Source organism: Argentina silus (assembly GCF_951799395.1).
Source record: "Argentina silus genome assembly, chromosome: 4".
Classification (NCBI taxonomy): domain Eukaryota; kingdom Metazoa; phylum Chordata; class Actinopteri; order Argentiniformes; family Argentinidae; genus Argentina; species Argentina silus.
In genome coordinates this window covers 5,485,049-5,503,534 of record NC_139658.1, presented here as the reverse complement: position 1 = coordinate 5,503,534, position 18,486 = coordinate 5,485,049, and the positions used below count along the sequence as shown (strand labels likewise).

General features: G+C 44.6%; 2 protein-coding genes across 5 annotated transcripts; both read left to right on the top strand.

Moving 5' to 3' along the window:
* Window positions 1–80: 80 nt before the first annotated feature.
* eif4enif1 (eukaryotic translation initiation factor 4E nuclear import factor 1) lies at window positions 81–9,933 on the top strand. 3 transcript variants are annotated; one of them, XM_083668795.1, is made up of 19 exons: window positions 81–378; window positions 1,481–1,642; window positions 2,041–2,114; window positions 2,251–2,378; window positions 2,537–2,811; window positions 2,998–3,196; window positions 3,494–3,657; window positions 4,271–4,409; window positions 4,565–4,741; window positions 5,081–5,376; window positions 6,295–6,375; window positions 6,536–6,731; window positions 6,872–6,948; window positions 7,193–7,329; window positions 7,519–7,600; window positions 7,770–7,887; window positions 8,048–8,380; window positions 8,546–8,731; window positions 8,865–9,933. In XM_083668795.1, exons 2-19 carry the CDS (start codon window positions 1,544–1,546, stop codon window positions 9,038–9,040), a joined length of 2,937 nt encoding a protein of 978 aa, XP_083524921.1. In that variant the 5' UTR covers window positions 81–378; window positions 1,481–1,543; the 3' UTR covers window positions 9,041–9,933. The 3 variants fall into 3 exon arrangements, with proteins under 3 accessions (XP_083524921.1, XP_083524922.1, XP_083524920.1); XM_083668796.1 differs by having other exon boundaries at window positions 2,995–3,196; window positions 5,081–5,331; XM_083668794.1 differs by having other exon boundaries at window positions 2,995–3,196.
* Window positions 9,934–10,540: 607 nt separating this feature from the next.
* On the top strand, window positions 10,541–18,267 carry patz1 (POZ/BTB and AT hook containing zinc finger 1). 2 transcript variants are annotated; one of them, XM_083668800.1, is made up of 6 exons: window positions 10,602–11,912; window positions 12,053–12,116; window positions 12,354–12,525; window positions 13,272–13,430; window positions 14,940–15,152; window positions 16,294–18,267. In XM_083668800.1, exons 1-6 carry the CDS (start codon window positions 10,669–10,671, stop codon window positions 16,770–16,772), a joined length of 2,331 nt encoding a protein of 776 aa, XP_083524926.1. In that variant the 5' UTR covers window positions 10,602–10,668; the 3' UTR covers window positions 16,773–18,267. The 2 variants fall into 2 exon arrangements, with proteins under 2 accessions (XP_083524925.1, XP_083524926.1); XM_083668799.1 differs by lacking the exons at window positions 13,272–13,430; window positions 14,940–15,152 and having other exon boundaries at window positions 10,541–11,912.
* The last annotated feature ends 219 nt before the right edge of the window (window positions 18,268–18,486 follow it).

Genomic DNA, 18,486 nt, shown 5'->3' with positions numbered 1-18,486 from the left:
GCGCTAGTGGGCACTATATAATCCTCCTAAGGACCTTCTCTCCGAAGCGGTGATCAGAGGAAAATCGCTGCTACGACTGAGAAAGGAGACGAAACAGAGAACGAAAAGACATAACCAGTTACTTCGAAATTATAACGTAGTTTTAGCGGGACGATAGTATATATTCGGGATTTGGACACATCATAACGACGGAGGCTCAGTGCTGAAATAACTGTACCCCGGAGGCAAGGAATTTCGCACTTTGCTGGCTGGCATCATCTCCGGCTAGCTAGCTAACGTAGCTAGCTAGCTAGCTTGCTAGATAGCCTACCAGCATCTCAGTCGGCTTCTACAAACGCCAGCCAGCCAGACAGCTACGCTCGTTTTCTAATCAGCATCGTAAGTGAATGGTTACCGGTTTAACTTTTTAGTAACACCAAAAACAATGTAAAATGAAATGTTGTGTTTGCTTAGCTACTTGTCCACCTCAGTTGAAATAATAGGATTAGCTCATGTTGTGTTAACAAACGACGTATCAAATCGGTGTTCAGTTGTACTAGGCAAACTTTTTTTTAGCCAACTATATCTAATCGTTGACTTCTAGATATGAGTCACATAAAGCAGTAATTAACGTCCCTCATAGCTAAGTATTCAACATAGGCTGGTAGTAACGTTAGTGGACAGTCCAAGTCACGTCAGCGCATGCATTTCGTCTTCCAATGATGCCAATCAATGAATGTGGTGGAGTTAATACCTAAAATATAATTTGATAGCGGCTTTCCAACTTTTTTATTTTATACGGTAATTTGCCAGCTTCAAACTTCAGAGGTAGCCAGTTGGCGTTTTCTTTCCAATTGGCTGGCTAATTGCTGCTCATCACCTGCTAGCTAACGTTAGCTAATCACCTCCTGCCTGGTTAGCCCGATGATGACCAATCAGACACAATGAATGCGACAATTAATCAATCATCGCGATACAGGTCTCAGTGCTGAAACTGTGTTATCCAGGTATGGTATGCGTGACTTGTTGCCTGTATTTTTCCGCCAGCATTCAGCCATAAGTTGCTCGAGGCACTGATTCACCACCCGGGACGAGTCGAATACAGGGTATGATGCCTGAGGAGATTGATCTTGATCTTTTGTACTAAAGGCTCGTTGATATCCGACTTTAACTGGACTTTAGGTCCAGATAAATGAAATGTCGATTTCTCGATTGTACCTCGAACTTACTTTTAAATGTCAATATTCATGAGGATACAACGGTTAGATGCCACAGTTGGTTAGAAATATGCATTGTTACTTCTGAAACAAACTAAGTCAGTGTTTGATAGACCTCGGACCAATAATTGACTGCACTTAAGCCTATGTTTCCCTCGTTAGGTATGTTGATTAGGGAATTGGCCAAGAATGCAGAATTTCTTAATTCTATTATTCTCATACTCTTCAATAACCTTGTAGGGCTTTTATGGAAATGCAATTAGAACCTTTTGCATTTTCAACAGGTACACTACTACTTGAATCTTAGGACAGAAGCCACCCAATCAGGTTATACTCCTGAAACAGTCATGGAGAAGGATGCTTGTGTAGAGGATCAGGAGAATGGTGACACTGTGATGGAGCAGGTGAAGGAGCCAGCAGCAACATCCCCTTACAGATACACCAAGGTAATGAATCCAACACCACTTATCTGGGGTGAGCTTCTCAAAAGCTCTATAGCACTAAGATCACCTTTACATCCATAGTGTATGAGATATTTCAGCTTGTGAGAACTGTTGTGCAGTGAAATCATTCCCTGCAGACTTATCAGCCCAATGTCAGCCCGGCTTCTCAGTCTGTCAGATGTTTATTAACACGTTAGACATTGGATTGGAGTGCCAGATGTTGGGAACGAGCGATCAAATCCCGGCTTCAGATGGTGGGGATGTTCTGATACAATGGCTTACAATGGACTAATGATAATCTTGGTGATGCAAAGCTTTTGGGATTCTAACCCCAGAATTGATGAGCAAGGCTGTAGATTGTTTTGTAGAATTCAGTTAACTTATTCCTGATTATTTCGTAGGAGGAACTTTTGGAAATTAAAGAATTCCCAATTTCCAATGAAAGGCCAGACTGTCTTTCTGACAAATATGACAGGTGAGACTGTTTGCTCTTAACATTGTGTTTAACCTTTTTGACTTGCATCAAAACAAGCACCTTTTGTTTGGTATTTGTGTGAATGTATGTTTGCTGTTCAGATGACCTCTGGTCTAACTGGGATTTGGTTCCATAGTGATGGTGTGTGGGATCCTGAGAAGTGGCATGCCTCGCTGTACCCTGCTTCAGGGTGCAGCTCTCCTGTGGAAGGTTATAAGAAGGACTACGTGGATGATAGGGTCCCCCTGAAACGTAGAATTGCAGGTCAATAAGTTCTGTAATACTAGTCTTCTATTATTATCTCATCCCACTGCATGTTCCACTGTCTTCTCAAGATGCGAACATATTGTTGGATGTCACTGTAAATAAGCGGCTCACAATTCAGTTTGATGCTAACTGTATTGTCCTTTTGCTGGTGTCAGATCCCCGTGAGAGACTAAGGGAGGACGACCTGGATGTGGTGCTCAGCCCCCAGCGACGCAGCTTCGGAGGGGGGTGTCAGGGCAACGCTGTGCCTGCACCCCTCACCCGCCGCCCTGTCAGCCCCTTGGAGAATAAAGAGAACGAGAGTCTCCGACTGGGAGGGGCGCGCCGTATTGGCAGTGGTCGCATTATGGCTGCGCGAGGCTTTGAGAGAGAACCTCGTGTGGAAAAGGAGAGGGAGCGCGAAAGGGACTTCAAGGATAAGAGGTTCAGGGTTAGTGTCTGCTATTTATGAATTATCTAGAGACCAATGCTGATGGTGCTATCTCTTCGGCCTCTCCTTGTGGCACATGTCAAGTAAATTATTGTTGGTAGGGGGGTGTACTTCTTTCTATGTTTAAGTTGGTTACCAGTGATTTGGCAGTGTTATTTCAAGAGTCCTTCCTTCTTACCCCAGCAGCGAGACTTTGGGGACAAACGTATCTTCAGCGAGAGGAGAAGGAATGACTCGTATGCTGAGGAGGAACCAGAGTGGTTCTCAGGAGGTCCTACCAGCCAATCAGAGACTATCGAACTTATTGGCTTTGATGATAAGATCCTGGAAGAGGACAAGCGCAGACCCAAACGATCCAGGAAGCGGACAGACTCTGTTAGAGAAGGCATGTCAAAGTTTTGGGGGGGGGGATTTGCAGTCATGATCTCATTTTGAATGGTGGTTTGTTTTTTATTAATGTGATATTTTGATTAATACACTTGGTAGTGCTTCTTCCTTTGTAAAGCATGTCATGAGTTTATGGCTCAGGAAGCATGCAAGTGATTAGAGGAGAGTTCTTATTGTCTAATGCTACTTTAGAAGACATCTGGTGTGTTTAGCCATTCAGCTATCAAATATCTGGATGCTAGCCAACCTGATTGACATTCTATTTACTGATTAGTGCATGTGTCTTTGTGTTCAGCTGTGGAATGTAATGGTGGGCTAGCAGAAGAGCCAGAGGTGGTCCGAAACTCTACAGCAGATCAGGAGGTCCCTCACCCAGAGGTTCTCCCCGAGCAAGCATCTGGAGACTTCGACTTCAATGAATTCTTCAATCTGGAGAAGACCATGCCAGGCCTGGCCTCTGTAAGTCCTGGGGAGCACTGCATGTTTTAGAGGATAAGGTGTGCACAGTGGGCTTGGTTTCCTCAGTCATTTGTTGTAAATCAACTCTGATTGCATGCAGTATGCTGCAGCTGCACAGGCTGCCCCTTTCTCTACCCACACTGAGTTAGTTCCATCTTGGTTTCTCACGTGGACTGTCTTTTGCCCATTTGGACTGGTTGTGGCACAGTCACTCTTAACAGTGCACTTTGTAAAAATGTTTCTAATGGTGCATTGCCTTGCATGTGATTTTACAGTGCAAGGTTTCATCAAAAGGGGACAGGAGGTTTCTCCTTCAGTTTGGTGAATTGAAAAGCGGTTCGCAAATGCAAATTTATGCCCATCAGTTTCCAAATTATTAGTGAGTGATAGGGAAATGGGGAGTTGAGCACAGATCGGTTTTTAAAGGTACAATATCAACAATTGTCAACCTGACGATGCATCTCATAAGCCTACTCTTCTAGCACCCTCTGTGCTATGCAGTGGAAAGAGCCCTAAACGTAAGTGCCACCTTTGCCTTCGCACACCTTTTGCCACTTCAGTCTGCCAGTTTGGACCACCAACTCTCTCTCACTGGCGCCTCTCTGTCTTCTAGATGATTGAGGATGTGCTGGGGGAGGGTCCCGTGTCGGCCAGCCGCTTCAGCCGATGGTTCTCCAGTAACATGAGCCCCTCCGGCAGCCGCTCAAGTAGCTTGCGTTCCACCCCCCATGAGGAGCTGGAGAGATTGGCAGGTAAGGGACATACTGCCACAAAGGCTGGACAGCTCAGAGAATTCCTCATTAATGCAAACATACTGCTTCTTCACAATTCTGTTTTGAAATTATTTTTTGATTTATTGATAACTTCCACGTCAGAATTGGCATTTATTAATGTTCTTACTCCTCAGGATTGGACCCTCGCTGTACATCCCCAAGCCAGGGTCCAGCCCCGTACTTTACACCCATCCAGTCAGTGGATCGCAGGGAAAAGGTGGACATCCTGGAGCTGCTCCACAAGGCCAAGATAGACCTGAAGCCTCTTCTATCCAGCCTGTCAGTCAACAAAGCTCGACTACGTGAGAGCAGTGAGTGACCCTTCCCGTGACTCGTACTCCAGTTCCACTATGTCATGTCTGAGGAACGAACTAGGAGTCAGTTGCACCAGATAATTGTTACACGTTTGAGAGATTAGGTTACAGGGATAGGATTTTTTTTTTTTTCATGATTTTAAAGGTGCAGTCTGTAATGACTGTTGTATCAGTCATGGGATGAGATGATCCTCTTATTAGGTGCAACCTATAGTTTTAATTTCTGTCACTTGTACCACATTTTGTTTCTGTGTTTTTTTTCTTTGGCAATCTAATGAGGTTCCATAAGTTTGTGGCGAATTGATTTGGGGTGTATATCTCTCTGTCTTTCCCTAGCTCACTCAGGAGTAGTGCTATCTCTGGAGGAGGTGGAGGTGGGGCTCAAGGGGCTAAAGGTGGGGTCTGAGCAGCAGCAGCATCATCAGCAGCAGCCGCGAAAGGTGCCCTCTCAGCAGCGGAGAGACGGCACACCCTTCATGGCTGAGCACCTGGAAGAGGCTTTGACAGGCGGTTCTAGTGCAGGGCCACGGGCCCACTCACGTGACCCTGACATGTCAGCCTTCAACAAGCTGGTCAGCAGCATGAAGGCAAGTGGAACTTTGCCCACCCACCCCAAAGCCAACGCGAACAATGTAAGTGTGCCGCCGCAGCTCTCGGATGTGTTAAAGCTCTGTCAGCATGCTGCCTCAGGTAACACAAACTGGATATGTAACAGCTTTGAGCTTGTTGCTTCAGGTAATTGGCCTGTGCAGTGGCTGTGCTGTGAGGGTGGCCTCTTTACGTAACATATGCTTGAAGGTTTTCAAAAGCAAATGCTGCATGCAAGCCATACATAACCATGAACATCCTGACAAATTCCACACTCGTAGTAGTTAGGTCTGGAAAAGTGATGGGCATAAATTTGTGTTGAAGTCAGTTTCGGGGAGTTGTTCTCTTTCAAGTTCAAATGGATGCAAAGCCAAGAAACTAACATCCTGTATGCAAGTGTTCAGGAGGGTACAGCATGCTGAACGTTGCAGGTGGCAATGCCATGAATAGAGATCACATGATTCTTTACTATACATGTGAAAAAGCCATGTCTTTTATACCTGATGTATAACTGAACGTTCTGCAAGTTCTGAAGTTTTACCCTGCTAAACGCTCCCCAGGTGAGTAATTAGAAACTTCAATTCAGGACTATTTTTCTCACCTCACCATCCCAGTGGGCGACATCTCAGATCTGAACATTGTATTTTGCTTGCCAAGTTGTCCATTTGTCACAATTATGCCACAAGATTGAAGTTCTTTTGCCAAGGTTAAATTGAGATTACATTCATAACATCACATACATTTCAATTGGAAAGATTTAAGCAGGGTTTTGAGTGAGTAACATCTAGGCTTCATTTTCATCCAGTGGTTGGTCAATTTTGATTGCAAATTCATTTTACATCAGACCAATCATACATATGTTATACAAAGCTTAATTATGCCCAGGGGGATGGAGTAAGACATGTGAAACTTGTAGAACTTGTCTTGATGGCACCTGCCACCAACCTTCTTCCCCATCACAGCTGCAGCAGCCCACTGTCCCTACTCTGGTGCCGCTGCCTGAAGCCCAAGTGCCTGCCCCACAGCAGAAGAACATATTCCAGGTTTGTGGCATTTGTAGCGTGAGTATTATTGATTTAGGAAAGCCCTGGTTCTAAGGTAATGAAAGTAGGACTAGGGCCCATAGGGGGCTCTCCTGCATTAGTGCTGGTGTTATGTTATGGTCTGCTAGTTCTGTCTAAGCTCTGTGTGTGTGTGTTACAGGAGCTCCTGGGAGTCCAAGGCCCTCCCCGCAGTGCTTCTCCTACACTCCTGAGCAGCCTACTGGGCAGCACTGATGCCCCACCGGGCCCTGCACCTCCACATGGCCTGCTGCAGCACAGGGGCCCCTCTCCTCCTCTCTTCCCACAGAGGGCACCATCACCAGACTACTTTCATGGACGCATGCAGCCTGCAGGAGGTAAACATACAGCTGCCTTAATGAGGCATGTGTGTTGTGTGAAGGATGTTTGATTGTGGATTTTCAGTGAAGCAGGTATACTGGTGTGTGTGTGTGTGTGTGTGTTAGAATGACTGGTTTGTCTAATGGTTTTGTTTCAGGGTTCCCTGGCGGTCCACAGCCCATGTTGGCAGAGCAGTTTGAGAACATGCATAGGTCCCTCAGCCCACAACAGCAGGTCAGACTCATTTGACTTATCTAGAATGAAATATTGTTTTTATGAAGTTAAAACTAACACGCCATTGGTGTTATCTTCAATTTCATCTTAGTTGTTGGACATTTCTTTTTCTCTGCCGCAAGTACAATTTAAAACTCACTGCATGCAAACTAACCCACCAGGCATTGCACTATGCACTAATGTTTGCATATTCAAATCTTTGATTTATGTTTGTGTTGGTTGTAAATGAGTGCTTTGTGTCCAGATGAGGGTGCTCTCTATGGGAGTGGATCATGCTGACCTGGAAGCCCTGGTCTTCCAGCAGGACCTGGCCCTTCATGCCCATCATGCCTTCCAAACAGGCTACAACAAACAGCCTCAGGACAAGGCCTACCGCAACAGGTGAGCACTTATGGATGTCTACACTCCCATTCTTAACACGCTTGCATTCTTGGGACTTTTCCTAGGCTCCATTGTATCAGCTTACCTTGTAGAATAAAGGTTGAATCAATTGATGGATAACAGCATGAGACTTCTATTTAACTGTGACAGCTATTCTCTTCAGAAGGTTGACATGTTTATGTTCCTCAGACAACCGAGGATGAATCGGTCCCCTGGTCCAGGCCCGCATCCTGCTGGCAGAAACTCTCCTGGCAATGCAGTTACCAGCATGGTGAGTGTAAATGCTGTCTATTCAACACAGTCCCCTCGCTGAATTAATCTCCAGTACTCACAATGGCTTTTGAAATAGGGTTATGTGGCCTTGGTGTCCCTAAATGTTGCAGTGCAGTGGTCACCCAACTGTACAGTATTTAACATTTCATATATTTTGTTGTATACAGTTGTCACCATCTTTTACACCAACATCTGTGATCCGCAAAATGTACGAGACTAAAGAGAAAAGTCGAGATGACCCAGGTAGTCGACCTGATAGTAAGGAGGCAGTGCACTCCCAAGAAGGTATGTTGTCCAATGGTGTCTACTAATTTGATACATAATGTCAGCTTTGCATGTCATGAAGCTACTTCAGTAAGTTGTAGATTTTGCAGTAATTAAATTTGTTTCTTCAGTGAATGGGATTTTTTTGGGGTCATGTTTTTGCTCACCTGTATCTTTACAGACAACAGCTCTCCAAACTCCTTCCTGGAGGGGATGGATGGGAATGGCTCCCAGTCTGGAGGAGTGAAGACCTGCTCCACACTTCTGTCCTCCCAGGCTCGCCATGCCAAGGACCATGAGCGCCCTAGACTAGGCTCTGCTGGACACCACACCCCCACTCTGGTGCCTCCTGGGCCAGCCTCCCCCTTCCCCCGCCCCATCTACCCGGTACCGCTGCTATCCCATGTACCCATGGTGCGCCCCCCTCCACCCCAGCTTCACCCCAGTGTGGTGCAGCGGATGCTGGCCCAGGGTCTCCAGCCCCAGCAGCTTGGCCCCGCTCTGCTGCAGGCGGGTTAGTATTCCTGCACTAAAAAAGCAGTCACATGGAAAAACAGTCACATTACAAGGGCACTACAGGGGATATATTTGAGTTAGGGGGTAAATTGCCCTGATGTGGTATGGTCTGATGTTTGGATATGACTGAGGAGCTCATTGAAGTCTCTTTTCTCCATACCAGGTATATTTCCACAGCATGTTGACCTGGCCCAGCTTCAAGGCTTGCCTCCTGCCTTGCTTGGTCAACCTCTCTACCCGCTAGGTGCAACAGGGCACCCACTCCTACCTCCCAGAGCCAGCACTCACATGCAGCTAGCAGTCATGCAGCAGCAACTCCAGCAGCAACAACAACAACAACAGAGACCAAGTAAGTGAAAATGAAGTCTGTCATTTATTTCATGAAAAAAAAGCTCTGACATGGTAGCCTCTTGATTAATTTGGTCCTACTATTCTTCTTTGTCTTCACTGAATTCCCCTCTCCCTCTCCCTGCACTCAACAGTCCCAGGCTCACAGTCCCAGAGCCACGGCCCTCACCGGACAAACCACTCCCAACGACATGGGGGCAGCCCCCCTCTCGGCCTGGCCAAGTGGTTTGGCTCAGACGTGCTACAGCAGCCGCTTCCCTCCATGCCCTCTAAGGTGATTAGTGTGGATGAATTGGAGTTCCGGCCGTGAGCGTTTCAACCGATATGCTGGATAAAGCAAGACTTTTTTTGATTTCGTTTCTCCCTTCTCCACCTCCCCATTAGTGAAAATGTGAACTTTAATTTGTAAGACAATGCACAGATTTTGGAGAACAGTCCTTTGTCTTAAACCTTGAAGTCACTGGTAGTGTTGAAGAGGCCTAAACTTAAGAAAAGGGAATGTGTTCTGGAGGATTTTTTTTTTTTTTTTGCAGCTTATTTGTTATTGGGTATTGTTTCTTTTTGTATTATCATTTTTTTCAGTAAATATGAAGTAAATAATGTATAGGCCCAAATTGTACAGACCATGGGAAAGGATCTTATTCTCCCTGTACATAATAAATATGATTTCTTTTTCTTGGTATGGGGAAGGTTATCCTGCTGTTTAAGTGAGAACCATCGAAGACTGAGTAGAGCCGCTGGGAGAAGGTAGCGTTTCTTTGTCTGGTCCTGGTTATGTTATTTTTTCCCCCCTTGGAGTTGAACTGCACTGAGGAAGGGGCTACTGCAAGTTCTAATGTTTGATTGTGGAATTGTGCCCTGAGTGTTCCCTCTAAAGATGTCCTCTTCCAGCTTGGTCAGTGGCTTTGCTGTCTGTGTGAAGAGGTAGCAAGCTGGAGCATTTCAGGAAGCCCCCAGGGGGAGCAGCTCGTGCTGGTTGTGCCTTTCTTTCTCTGTGGCTTTTTTTTAAAAACCGCATCCCCCCTTCCATCCCCACCACCCCCTCCCTAGTCACTGGAAGAGAAGCACTGCTCTGAATCACGTTATCATCATTTCTTTTTGGGGGGGTGGTAGGGATTCAGTTTATGGTAATGTGCTATTAAGTTATAAGCACAAATAGAATTAATAAATAAAATGTTCAATAAAAAAAAATTCACTAAGGTATTTTGTTTGGTCTAATTTCAAAAGCAAAAAATACATGTGATACCCAATGATGTGCCATATTGTGGAAAGCTTATTACAGCATATTCAGAATGGAGAAGAAATGGGCAGAAATTAGACAAATGATATACTTGTTGTTGTTTTTCAATCTTTTTGTTGGGTGTTAGTAATTTATTTGGATACATCTTAATTTACACTAGGCCTATATCATCTGGGTAGAGGGCTCCTGGGATTATGGAATGTAATTTAACAGGCATGTGCTCACTATTCCCTCTGCGTATGTATTCTTTCTCAATGTAGCTAGACCAGTGTCTGTGATTGGGGGAGGGGGGCTGGGTAAAAAAACAAGGAAGCTGAGACCAGGAAGAGAAATATTATAAGTGTGTTTGTCTATTGTGCTTAAACTACAAGTGTAACCCACATTATGTGTGAAGAATTACGTTTTACATGAGATGCATGAAACTAAATGGCACCCACTTGCTTTTCTTATAGTAGAATAAAAATAAATAAAAGCGATGATGCGCCCCCCCCCCACCCGCCTTGAAAGAAGGGTCAAAGTTCACAGGAAGCTGGGGGGCTGCCATTTTTCCCCTGCTGCTAACATTTTAGATGCTAAAGGGAGAGGGAGGGGTGGTCGTCGTGTTTTTTATTTAATTTTGCTCGACTATTGAGGTCTACATATTCTTTCATTTCTCCACCCCTTGTTGTAAACACAAAATATTGTTGAATGAATTCGGCATGGAGAAAATAGCGGAGCAGTCGTGGAATTCTTCATACACCTATCAGGTGAGCAAGCACAGCGAGGAGATGCTTCATAACCTCAACATTCAGAGGAAAGATGGAGGCAGGTTTTGCGATGTGATCTTGCGCGTCGGTGAAGAGAGCTTTCCTGCCCACAAGGCGGTACTGGCTGCATGCAGTGAGTACTTCGAGTCGGTTTTTAGTTGCCAAACGGAGGGCGACGGCGAGGCAAAGGAGCTTGAGATGCATACGATTAGCCCCAAAGTTTTCAAAGACATTTTGGACTTCGCCTACACCTCTAGGATTGTGGTGCGATTGGAATGTTTCCCAGAGTTGATGACAGCAGCTAAGTTTTTGTTGATGCGTTCGGTCATCGAGATATGTCAAGAGGTAATAAAACAGTCCAATGTACAAATTCTTGTTCCACCCTCGCGAGGAGGGGACGTAAGTATGTTCCGTGCCACTGGGGCCACTGAGTTGGGTTTCCCATTGCCCCTCGATATGTCAAATGGGACTGGTTTTCTGGCGAATGGCACGGTATTTAACAACAATGGGCAAACTCATAATGTGGTCGGAAACCATGCCACTGACACAGTTCTATCGGATGGCAGTCCTCAATCCACTATGCCAATCTTGCAACCTGTCGATCGGTTACCCGTGTCTCCATCAGAATTAACGCCAGGGAACCCGTTCCACGATGGAGACTCTCCAGGATCCAAGAGAGGCAGAGGGCGACCAAAGAAAGGGACAGCAATGGAGCCAATACATTTCAATCACAGCACCCCTAAAGATACAGGGTTATTTCCTTGCGGTGTATGTGGCAAAGCATTTACAGAGGCTCAGCGATTAAGAAACCACGAAGCTCAGCACGGAGCGTCTAGTGGTGGTGTAAGCAGCGGTGGTGACAGCCTGTCTGCAGAAAGCGGCCCTACCTTGATATCCCACTCGCAGCAGCCAGGTATGCTTGAGAATGGTATGCCCATGCACGGAGGAGCAGAAAACAGTCGTAAGCGTGAGAGGACAAGACGTCACGTTGGTTGTGACATTTGTGGAAAGGTTTTCCGAGACGTATATCATCTGAACCGACACAAGCTCTCCCATTCCGGGGAAAAGCCATATGCCTGTCATGTGTGTGGTCTTCGTTTCAAGCGCAAGGACAGAATGTCATACCATGTGCGGTCCCACGACGGCTCCGTGGGCAAACCGTACGTATGTCAAAGCTGTGGTAAAGGGTTTTCCAGGTGAGTTATGGTGCACTGCACAATTATATTCTATTCCAACCTTTCTTGAATACTAGTTGGAAACGACAGAGAATTGATATGGTCCTCTCACTCACAATCAAGTGTTTTTGCATCCGTTTCAACATGTTTGTTTTATTCAGGCCAGATCATCTGAATGGACACATCAAACAGGTTCACACAACAGAGAGACCCCACAAGTGCCAGGTGAGACAATCAGAATCCACCCTCGACAATGGCTATTGATGTCTGATGTAATAATTTACATATTCCCAGTCTTATCTTTTGCCTGTGAAGTGTGAATTTTAGATATTGCCTTTTGTATAGAAAATGTTACAATATAGTTGTCATAATTGTTGATTATAGTAGATGGCTGCTGGATTGTACGGTATACAATGTCAGCGATATATGATTTATGTTCCTTACATTCTTTTCTTTGCCAAGATTTGTAATGCCTCCTTTGCTACGCGAGATCGCCTCCGATCCCACTTGGCTTGTCACGAGGACAAGATCCCTTGCCAGGTGTGTGGCAAGTTCCTCCGGGCTGCGTACATGACTGACCATCTCAAGAAACACAGTGAAGGACCTCATAACTACTGTGGCATATGCAACAAAGGTAACCCCCAATATACATAACCCATGTACCTGGCAAGAAAACCGGGGTGTGAGCAACAACAAAAATGCTGCACCGCTAACAATTACTTTCAACATTTTCGGTTTTGTTGAAACATCAGTGCTGTTTACTTTGGAGATGGAATGTCATTAAGTGAACACCAAGTGGACAGCTGTAGTTGTCTGTGTGTTGTTTTTTTGCTTTTCCAAGTTTGAATGCGTTGTTTTCTTTTTGTCTCTTAGTTTTCTCTCTTTCAGGGTGCTATTCCCCTCTTGGCAAAACATCAAAAGTGATCCTGGGGAGTATAAGCTGAAAAACATATTGACTATTGAATTATATAGCGTAGTTGTGTTTTGAGACATATTCAAAATGGTCTCAGTTGATGTAAAGACTGTTTTAGTTATCTGTTGGAGAAGCATACTGGGCTTTCTCTAGTTCTTAGTGTCATGCATGGGTTCTCCATTAGTTTTGCTTATTGTTCTTTCCCATTTGTTATATTTTTACTAAATACTGTAATATTTAGTGACTTAGCCATGTTTGTGTTTCGGCGCAGCCTGACTTAAGCCCTACCTCTCTGACGTTGTTGTCATTCTTGTGTGTATATAAATCAGGCATACAAAAGTTGACCATGGGACACGTATGAGGTTTTGACCCTCTTTGAATACAGAGGGCAGCATTCTCGCCCCTTCCTATCCAGTCTTTGGGTGTGTGCAACTGCCCTTTGTTCTGTGTTCTTCTCCCGGTCCCAGGTTTCTCCACTTCGTCCTACCTTAAGGTGCACATAAAAACGCACCATGGCTCGCCACTACTCCCTGCTGCCACAGCGCACACCTTCCCTGAGCCACGGGGGGAACCGCAGACGCACAACGGCACGCCCTACCACACGGGACGCCAGTGCGCAGTGGAAGGCAAGCAGCCACCCACCCCACTCCAGTGTCTGTGTCTCTGCTTTGTCATCTGCTCAGCTGCTGCTTCTGGGAAACATTCTGCATTCTTACATTTGTGCTTTAGCCTCACAAAAATATAAGCATAATACGCCGCTTATCACTTATAATAGATATACTTACACACACCAAACACACACACACACACACACACACACACACACACACACACACACACACACCTACCTGTCTGCACAGCAACCACATGACTTATAATACATACACTCTGCCACCATCATGCCAATGCTATTAGAATCCATCTGCTGTCTGTTGGTCCATCAGCTAACAGGGCCCTGTCTCCTGTGGAAGCACCATACAGCAGGTCCTTGCTGGTAGTTAGGTTTTGTAATTGTTTTATATGAAAAATACTGAATCAAGGTAACTTTATCAAGGAAACTTGGTAGCTTTGTAGCATATGGCATGTCCTTTAATTGGTTACTGCCCTCTAGTGGATAGCTGAGGGAGATGGCCAGTGAGCTCATCTTCTTTGAGGTCTACAACAGGGAAGAGGTGCTGCTGCTGCATGTATGCTTCCCCATTTTGAAAAGGACTTGTTGTCCAGAAGCACATACACTGCTAAGTCTTGGTGCCATACGTTTAGCATTTGTTAAGCATGACAATGTGAACGCTGTCTGTCTGCTTCCTGTCATCTTCTTGTCATCTCCATCACCTGGTGGCAAATGATGCACTAACGTTGCATGTTCAACTTTACATGTATGTGATTTTCCTCCGCTTCAATGAAGCTTTTTCAAATATATTATTGCCATGGAAAACAGCAGCTTAGGGTTTTGGGTGTATTATATGTTGGCTCTTGTAGAGCAGTAGCCAAAGTCCCAATGCAGTATGAAGAACTGTTGACAGAGAGCATAAGCTAAAAGGTTATATTCAGTTCTGTTTGTTGTAGTAATATACCGTCTATAGTTTGCCTTGAGTCAATCCGAAATCATTCTAAAGTGGCATGTCAATGGGGAATTCTAAATCTATTGGTGCAGTGCTTCAGTTTAGAATAAATAGATGAATTGCCTTGGCATGTTGGCTTGTTTTATTCTGATTACTTTTGGTTAATTATGTTGGTGGCTCAAGTAGAGTGTTTAAAGAAAATTTTAACTGGAGGTGCTGACGCATGCATGACATTTTTGGGGGTGGGGGTGAGTAAAAATGGTTTGTTAAGATAATAACATTATATGGAAATGCTGTTGCAAATGGTTTACTAGTGCTCTAGAACAAGCTCTCCTATAGGCAATCTGCTGGCTTGGCATATAATAGAGGAAAAAGTTTCATCTTCTGTTTACAGTAATACTGTTTTCTCTTTTATGGTCATTGGACAAATCATAGCAAGGAATGAATTACATTAAGTGGTGAATCAGAACTGATAAAGGTAATATCCTGACTGTATTGACTGTATGGTTTCCGCTGGCCTTTTCTGTTATCTCTGTTCCCCCCCTCTTTGTCTCCGGGCGGGTGTCTGTGTAGACCTGTGCACCAGCCGCCGGCTGCTGGTCACCTTCCCTGAGGCAGAGGGTCGCTTTCGTGGGTTTACTGGACGCCCAGTGCTCCCTCAACCCGGCCCCCCTGCCCTGAGCCTGCAGCCCGAGCTGCTCTTGGGGAAGTCGGGGGGGGCTCCGTATTTCTGGGAGTGCCGCTCTGCTGGGGCGCCAGGCTTCCCCTTTCACGGGCCTCTCCCAGGTCAGTATGGGCCAGCAGGAGGGTGGGCGGGGGGGCCAGGGGACTGGAGCTAACACAGCCAACTGATTGGATAAGTACAATAGTTCTGCTGTAAGGGCTAGGGCAAGGAGGTTCCAACCTCTATGGGTGCATGGGAAAGGAGACCATAGGAGCTGTAAGTTTCTTAATTTAGATCATCTGAGTTCTTGTTTTGTGATTTATTGAACTAACAGTCTGCTGGAATTTAGCCTAGCTGTCTCAGAAGGATTGTAGGATTAGGGAGTCTAATCAAACATGGCATTTGCAGGGTCAGTTCCAGTATTGGTAATGAGTAGTTCTGGAGGCTGGCTCAAATTTCCTTACTTCACATAGCTCTATCTTATAAGCCTAAACTTATTTTTTTATATTGAGTAAGGAATTCGTTCTACCCTCACTTCAATGTAGGACTCATGAAACCACTGTGTCTTTCTGTGACAGTGGTTAGGTATCCAATAAGGTCATACATCTGCTCAACTTATTTGTTTGTGACAATTTGGCCGATTCAAGCCGTGCCAACTTACATCCCATTATTTTTCTGAAGGGAGGAACATAGTAGCCTACATGTGTGGAAATGTTCTTTTAGTATGACTATAGTTGAGTGGGAGTGGTAGTTTGTATTGAGGTGAGTACCAGAATGCTATCTGGTTTGCCCTCTGTAGAAGGAGGATTGCCTGATTTGCTAAACAAGGCTGCAAAAAATAAGCTCATGGTTTATTTGGAACAATGTGTGAATAATTCCTGTCAAGGCTGCAACACCATGGCCATCAATAATGGCAGTAAAATTCTATGTAATCTGAATGCAATAATATAAACATTTTCCCATCCACAGATTGAGGAGGTCTGGGACTTCCCGGATGTGTCCAGGGTATGTGCCACTGCATATACACTGCAGTAAACTGTCCCAGCCTGCAAAACTGTCGAACTGTTGCAGGTGGTGACCAACTGGAGAGCAGGATTAGGAACCAGATGTTTTATTGTTTGCATATAGCCTAATTTTAGTTATCTTTTTCTCCTACCCCTCCCCTGATCCTTGCCCTCCTTCATCTTCTCTCTCCCCTTGCTCCTCGCCGCTGCCTCCTCTGTCCATCTATCTACCCCCACCCCCACTCTGTGTTTACCTCAGACGGGCAGGAAAATGCTGGAAAATGCCCCCATCAAGAATCGGAGGAGTCTGACCCTTCGTTCGGGGAACTGTCCAACGGTGAAGAGCTCAAGTCTCCACACAAATCTGAGGGGGAGGAGCTGGGGACAACGCCTTTCACCTGCAATGGGGCCTCTGCTGGAGCGATGGAGACACCAGGGGGCACCAAAGCTAAGCCAGACTCTGAGAAGAAGTTCCCCTGCAGCGACTGTGGCCAGGCCTTCCGCACCAAGTCCTACCTCAACAAGCACCAGCATAGAGTGCACAAGGCCCAGAAAAGCCAGGGCGGTGCAGGCTCTGGCCTTGGGGAGCTTGCCCCCTCCCTGGGCTCTCCCTTCTCCCCTCAACAGAACATGTCCCTGCTGGAATCATTTGGCTTTCAGATAGTCCAGTCTGCTTTCGCGTCCTCACTGGTGGACTCTGAAGCAGGCCACAGTGGGATGGGTCTAGGGGGGAAGTAAACCCTAGTGCTGGAGAATTGGCCCTAATTCAACCCCTGGCCAGCTACCTAGAAGGGATTCACCTTCTCAGCTGTGGGGAATTACATTTTCTATATCAAGTCTTTCTAGACTACTCTGCTGTTCATTGCATCACTCACTGTTTGTCCCATTCTGTCATGTCTGTGTCATGGACCATACTATCATGAATATTATTTTTGTACCATCTCAAAGCAGAATATAAAATGTACACATTAACATTAAGCATTTTAACAGCTTTTTTGTATCTGCTCTCTTCATTTTGGATTGTATTTGTAATATATTTAACAATACCAATCCCTTGGGATCCATTACCAAACAAACATGCACATAAGAACCCTATATAGTTAATGCTGTTAGTTGATGTGGTCATTCAAAATGTTCTTTCGTTATGCCCTCTTATGAAACAGGCCTGTCCATACTTCATTAGGCCTTAGATGAATTTCTAGCCTATTATCAAGTCCTCAATTACTCTGAATCTAAGCCAATACTTTAAGTTTTTGCAGAATATAGATGAAACCCTGTTCCTTATAGGGTTAGTTCAGGATTTCGGATGTTATACCTAATTTTCCACTTACTTGGAGTGTTGCAGGCTCCCCCAGACACTTTTTTCAGTTGAAGTCCCATTTTTGAGCAACTACTACTTATGCAAGCATAAGCCATATAGTGGAAGTGGATGGGGCTCCAAGCACGGCTCTGTTTAACTACTTAAAAACATCTCCAAGAAATTCTATCATGTCTTTGTGGCCTATACATGCATGTTGATATGAAAACACTTAGTTATTTCCACTATTGCAAGCATAAGAAGTATATCATTCAATCTGAGAACTGATCTGAAAAACAGGCACTTGGTTTTAGTCAAACTGAGAGCGGTGTATTGATCCCAGTCCACTTCCACTATATGGCCTATGCTTGCAGCTAAGCCCAGAAATAGTTGCTCAAGAATGCGAGTGACCGGGGGGGAAAAAAGTGTAAAATAAAAAATCCTGAACTAACCCTTTAAACGATGGCTTACATCTAGAGAATATTTTCTTCTCATATTATGGAATTTTAAAAACAGATTTTTTAAATCACCTAATGTGAAATTAATTCTGGATCTTCAACAGGGACCAAGTTCAGGTTTGACTATTAGAAATTGTAAGAAATGTAGAATATATTTTATTAACTTATTGATTGCCCTGTTCGCTTTGTGCACAGATGTTTTTATTGATTGTTTATTGGAATGTTGACGCGCTGTTCTCTCTAAGTTATGCTAGAAACAGAAGGCCTAATTGGAAGAGACAAAGTGAGTGTGTGTGGAGTGTGTGTCTGTGTGTGTTTGTTGCTCTCTGATGTGTGCTTTTGTTCTCAGAATGTAATCAAGCAGAAGGCTTTTAATCATTTATTTGTTAGATAAATTTCCTCCAAGTTCAGTACATTCCACCTTTATTTATAGTGTCATTGTTGTGATTGTAACAAGTGTATATAACATTCATATGTGTGTGTGTGTGTATATATATATATATATATATATATATATATATATATATATATATATATATATATATATATATAAAAATAAAGAATGTTAGTTGATTTAATCATTTTCAGTGGGGATCCTGTATATAATGTTCTGTTTCGTTTTCTCTTGTCAATTATGTAGAGGGGTGTAGGTTTTGGTCATTTTGAAAAGGTTTCCTCACTGCACCAGACCTGGGTT

Bases quoted from the DNA above. Each gene is read 5' to 3' on its own strand.
- eif4enif1 (XM_083668794.1), top strand. From the start codon at position 1,544: ATGGAGAAGGATGCTTGTGTAGAGGATCAGGAGAATGGTGACACTGTG. The intron at 1,643-2,040 runs GTAATGAATCCA...ATTATTTCGTAG, and splicing joins CCCCTTACAGATACACCAAG to GAGGAACTTTTGGAAATTAA. The intron at 3,197-3,493 runs GCATGTCAAAGT...CTTTGTGTTCAG, and splicing joins GACAGACTCTGTTAGAGAAG to CTGTGGAATGTAATGGTGGG.
- patz1 (XM_083668800.1), top strand. From the start codon at position 10,669: ATGGAGAAAATAGCGGAGCAGTCGTGGAATTCTTCATACACCTATCAG. The intron at 12,117-12,353 runs GTGAGACAATCA...TTCTTTGCCAAG, and splicing joins AGAGACCCCACAAGTGCCAG to ATTTGTAATGCCTCCTTTGC. The intron at 13,431-14,939 runs GCAAGCAGCCAC...GTGTCTGTGTAG, and splicing joins ACGCCAGTGCGCAGTGGAAG to ACCTGTGCACCAGCCGCCGG.